The sequence below is a fragment of the Poeciliopsis prolifica genome, unplaced genomic scaffold (assembly GCF_027474105.1).
Source record: "Poeciliopsis prolifica strain line A6 unplaced genomic scaffold, Auburn_PproV2 SCAFFOLD026, whole genome shotgun sequence".
NCBI lineage: Eukaryota > Metazoa > Chordata > Actinopteri > Cyprinodontiformes > Poeciliidae > Poeciliopsis > Poeciliopsis prolifica.
In genome coordinates this window covers 1,276,787-1,281,518 of record NW_026562401.1, presented here as the reverse complement: position 1 = coordinate 1,281,518, position 4,732 = coordinate 1,276,787, and the positions used below count along the sequence as shown (strand labels likewise).

At 42.3% G+C, this 4,732-nt stretch overlaps 1 protein-coding gene across 1 annotated transcript; it reads right to left on the bottom strand.

Annotated features, from left to right (window-relative positions):
- Positions 1-599: 599 nt before the first annotated feature.
- Positions 600-4,173, bottom strand: hoxa13b (homeobox A13b). Its single transcript, XM_055048008.1, has 2 exons — positions 3,534-4,173; positions 600-3,375 (listed from the first exon to the last, which is right to left on the bottom strand). The coding sequence occupies exons 1-2, from the start codon at positions 4,150-4,152 to the stop codon at positions 3,134-3,136; spliced, it is 861 nt and encodes a 286-aa protein (XP_054903983.1). The 5' UTR covers positions 4,153-4,173; the 3' UTR covers positions 600-3,133.
- Between the last annotated feature and the right edge of the window lie 559 nt (positions 4,174-4,732).

Below are 4,732 nucleotides of genomic sequence, written 5' to 3'. Positions count from 1 at the left end.
CGCAATTCGTCGGACAGACATGGAGAAGATGAAGTTACTATTAAAGTTAAAAGGCATTCACCGACCATTAAACATAGTTGAGGAGGTGGCATCTGTGTTTAGGCCTAATTTGAACAATGTGTGTGTCGCCTGAAAAGGCAGCTTTTCAGAATGTTTTTTTCCTGGGCTGCACAGAGAGAGAGCTGACCAACCTGGAACGGCCATAAAAGCATGTTCATGGGCGTGCAGCGCTTGGAGAGTTCAGGCCTGCATGTTTGGGTACCCCGATTCACCAGTGGGGGGCGCAATGACACCAAACAATAACGTGGCAGCAAGGTCAAAGAGGAACATTGTCACATAAAGATTTAAGTGAAAGCAGTTAAGATGGAGTATTCATGTAGAGGTTTTCCGATAAGAATGTGGAATATAAAACACCCAACCAGCGTGTTTATTATTGAGCACCAAACCGTGATAAAAGCCGTCCGTATCACTGTCTTCTGAGTTCAGATGGACGGCAATGTGCCCTCATCAAACATGTTTCTCTACATAAACTGAAATGAATCATATTTAATCTAAGCTTTCTTTTATTTTCACTATACCCGAAGAATCAATGACTGTAACAGAGTTTTGCTCATTTTATTTCTTAATGGAGGTTTTCTTAGCTTAAATATATGTACAATACACATACAGTGGGTTAAGCATCAGAATAAAAAAAATACATCTTAGCAATGCTGTTGCCATTGAGGAAAAAGTGTAAATGTAATCTTCGAAAATGACATGAGCGACTCAGTCAACTTCTCTCTTTGCTCATGCAGATTCTCCTTAGAGTTCATGCTTGCATTGTTGCCACTTTCTGTCTGCTTCCATCATGTAGCTTATAAAAGCAACCGTTTCACACCCATGTTCCAAACCTTCGTGTGTCACTCGCAGGTGGTTACAGTGTGATGAATCATAGTGCTAAAAAAAAAAATCTCAATTACAGGATATATGAATGCATTTGTAATTATTTTTGAATACCTTCTGACAATGCAGTTTGTCAGATTGCAAGTGGCCTGCATTTTGGAAATAATAACCCACAAGCACAACTCGAGCATGCTTTCCATAAAGCCCATATTTTTGAATAAAAAACATTTTGTGTCAGTCTAATGTAATCTTCTAACCTTAAATGTTGTGTTTTACTAACTGTATAAGAGGAAAATCATAGTCATCACCAGTCTGTGTGTAATTGCTGTAATGCGTTGCACTCAGTGAATTGAGTCACTGAAATAAATGAACTTTCCAATAACATTACAGTTTATTCAATATGACCGGTTCGCGTTTTGCGGTGTAATTTCGTCATTTGTTTGTTCGTGTTTGGTTACGTTGTAAGAGCCGCGTAAAATGGTCGACTCTAAAGTGTGACACTGTAAACCCTGGTCAAGCCACAATAAATCCCAGCAACTTATTGCTGATATATATTATTTATTGAGGTCACGTAACTACACTTCAATGCAGTACACCAACTTACGAAACCTCCCCATTACAGGAAAGACCTTAAGTCGAGTGAGAAGTGGCAAATCGAGGAGCGCCCAACAAAAACAGCGACGGATTCGAGAAACCGCAGCCCATAGGCAGGAAAACTGCGCAGACAAAGATTCGCCGCTAGATGGCGACATAGAGTCTCTGTGATAAATACTGGGACCTGAATCAAACTGTTGGCCTGTTAACACTTCCATCGTCATACCAGACAATATAAATCATATTTTCATTTGAAACCGCAGTCAATCACTTTATTCGAATTTTCTCACGAAACAGAAAGATAAATGAAACTCTCGCGACAGCAACGTACTTATAGTGTGTGTCAAACATATATTGTAAAAAAAAAAAACAAACAAACAAACAAACAAAAAAAAAACGTTGGTTTATGGATAAGAAACAGAAAACTGACTCGGTTGCGCAGAAAATATTTACACATGTTTTGGTGAGGTTCATCCATTCATGTAGATTTTTTTTCTTCTTGAAGAGTAAGCAGGAAGACAAAATGTAAATGCGAGAGCAATAGGGGGGAAAAAGGGCATGTACATGCCTTTTTCAGACAAACTGGCAAACTCTTAAAATCAGTGGCGCCACCAACGGGTGGGGGCAAAGGTGCCAGAGGCCTTCTTTACATGTTTGCGGGTAACCTCCTGTTTTGTTTTGTTTTTTTTTGTTGTTTCTTTTTTATTTTTATTTTTTTTAGAATGAGTTCCGCACAAGAGAGAAAAAAAGCAAAACATATTTTTATTTGTTTATTTTTTTATATAAATAATTACTTTTTTAATGTCCGTTCTGGTGTTTCATGGTGTGCCATCTTTGATACCCCCCGAACCCTATCGTCCTAACTCTAAACGATTGCACAATAAAATAAAATTAAAAAAAGAAGAAAATTCAGTTTAAGCTTTTGGTTTCAAGGTCCCGCGCCAAGATTATCAGCGGAGACCATCTGGCCACCCCTCTGCAAAGGTTCCGAAGGCGCCTTTGATTGAAACTTTGGAAATCCTAATGAAACGCTTGGTAAAGTTTCATAGGTAACCCGCTGAGAATGAAAGATGTGATGAAAGCTGATTTAATAGGAAAATTCATTTCTCAAATAAATTTGGGATGGAGCTAAACATTCGGATACAAATACTGCAAATGCAGTATTTGAATAATTTTATGATAAATACCTGCTTTTGTTACTCTTTACCACAGTCTGAAACCAAATGTGTTTTTTTGTTTGTTTTTTGTTGGTGTTTTATTTTTTTTTCATTCGTGCGCTTCAACCTTATATTTTTCTTTTTTTAAAGGGAAAATGCGCACAAGTTGCTGGTGGTTCGCCCGTCTCAATGCAGAATATTTGTCGGAATGCTCGTCGGGATGGAGACTAGAAACGTCCCGCAAACGTCGCTTCAAACTCAAGATCTCTTCCGACCTTCTGCCAACAGGCCCCACGGACTGGTTCCAATTAAAACGAGGAAGGAAACGTTATAGTTCAAACCAGAGTCGTTCCGGCGACAGTGTGTAACAGTTCATAAATGGAATAAATTATAGCACAGTTTTCTATCTTTTTCTCTTTTTTTCTTTCTGTCTCTCTCTCTTCCACTGCTGAAAGCGCACCCGCGTCCGCGCTTTCCACGTCTTGGGAATGTCTCCAGAGCTAACTAGAGCTCTTGAACTTATTGACAACTTTTTTCTCCTTTACCCGCCTGTTCTGGAACCAGATCGTCACTTGTCTCTCTGTCAGGTTCGTCTGCGCGGATATCCGTCTCCTTTTGTCCTTGGTGATGAATTTGTTGGTGGCGTACTCTCTCTCCAGTTCTTTGAGTTGCACCTTTGTGTATGGCACGCGTTTCTTTCTCCCACGACGGACCGAGCTGTCCATACCACCGGATAAGGAGTCTGTGGGTGGAAAAAGAAATGCAGCGTTAGACTCCAGAAAACACGCGACTGCGGAATTAAATGTAAAACTAACAAATGCCCTTTTTTTTTTTTGCTTGAAAATAAAATTTTTGCATCAACACATGATATTTGAACTGAATCTTTACCTAGTAATATACCTTGTAATGAAGATTTCCACAGAGAGTTTGCCTGCGATTGCTCCTTGGTGCAGTAAACCTGACCACTCCACCCGTTAGTGATGGCCCAGGGCTGATAGGGCTCCATGGGCAGCAGAGACTCTCTTGGCTCGGGCGGCGCACTCAGCGCAGGTACCACCGGCACGTCCAGGTAGCTGGTCTGATAGGGGCTGGAGGAATATCCCTGGTAGAAGGCAAACTCCTTCGCCTCACCGGAGACCGAAGAGTCCGCGTATTTGTCCCCGTAACCGGAGGGCTGCGCGCATGCCTTGACGCCGCCGTGTGACACCCTGCACGGGTAGTAGCCGCTGCCAAAGTATCCGTAGGGCAGAGAAGCGTTGGGCGAGCTCTGAGTGGCGGAGCAGGGGCTGCACTGCTTGCCAGGCTCCCCCACCCCAGAGACTGGCACGTCGCTTGCAGCGTAGGTGGTGCTGGGAGCCAGCGAGGTTGGATGCGCCAGCAGATTCCTGCACTGGTTTGCCGCGAAGTTCCCACCTGTGAAGCCTTCCATGTTCTTGCTTCTCTCCTCTTGTGAGCCGCCGTCGTAGAGGAACATGACCGGGTCGATCCAGGGCGAGCCGAGGAGTAACGAGGCGGTCATAGCATGTCCTACATGGGAGGAGAGGAGCAGCTCTTTTTCATAAATCCCCTCGACTGAGCCGAGACAGGGACCCAGGGCTGAGTAACGATACCAGCACGCCAGAGTGCTCGGAGATCGGGAGGTTATTGGCCAGGGCCAAACACGTGATATGCAAAGGAGATGATAAACGTCTCGACATCTGATAATACCGATAGGGCTCTATGTTTGCAAAGACACTGACTTCTTCAATCCGTCTGCCAAGACACTGTGTTTTTTTTATTATTATTAGTAGTAGTATTTATTAGGATCTGAAATTGATTTTGAAATCTCATGCTGATCGACACGTTTTTATTTGTTTGCTGTTTAACCACATAAATGATTATTGACTGAGATTCAGTTTATTTTGTGTGTGTAGGTGTGTGTGTTTGCGTGTGTGTGTGCCAGGACCGAAAATTATGTTTTTCTTTTTTTCTCTCTCTCTCGGAGTTAGTGCACAATTATACAGTGGTATCTCCTTGTTGCAAACATCAAATATGCCATGTGTTTAATTGATTTCAGTTTCGTTGAACATCACTGTATGTATTAGGCTTAAAGTCAATGT

What these genes read in the sequence shown, in the direction of transcription:
- hoxa13b (XM_055048008.1), bottom strand. Translation starts at nt 4,152, where the DNA reads ATGACCGCCTCGTTACTCCTCGGCTCGCCCTGGATCGACCCGGTCATG. An exon ending in GTGGAAATCTTCATTACAAG is followed by an intron (nt 3,376 to 3,533) that starts GTATATTACTAG and finishes TTCCACCCACAG; the next exon opens with ACTCCTTATCCGGTGGTATG.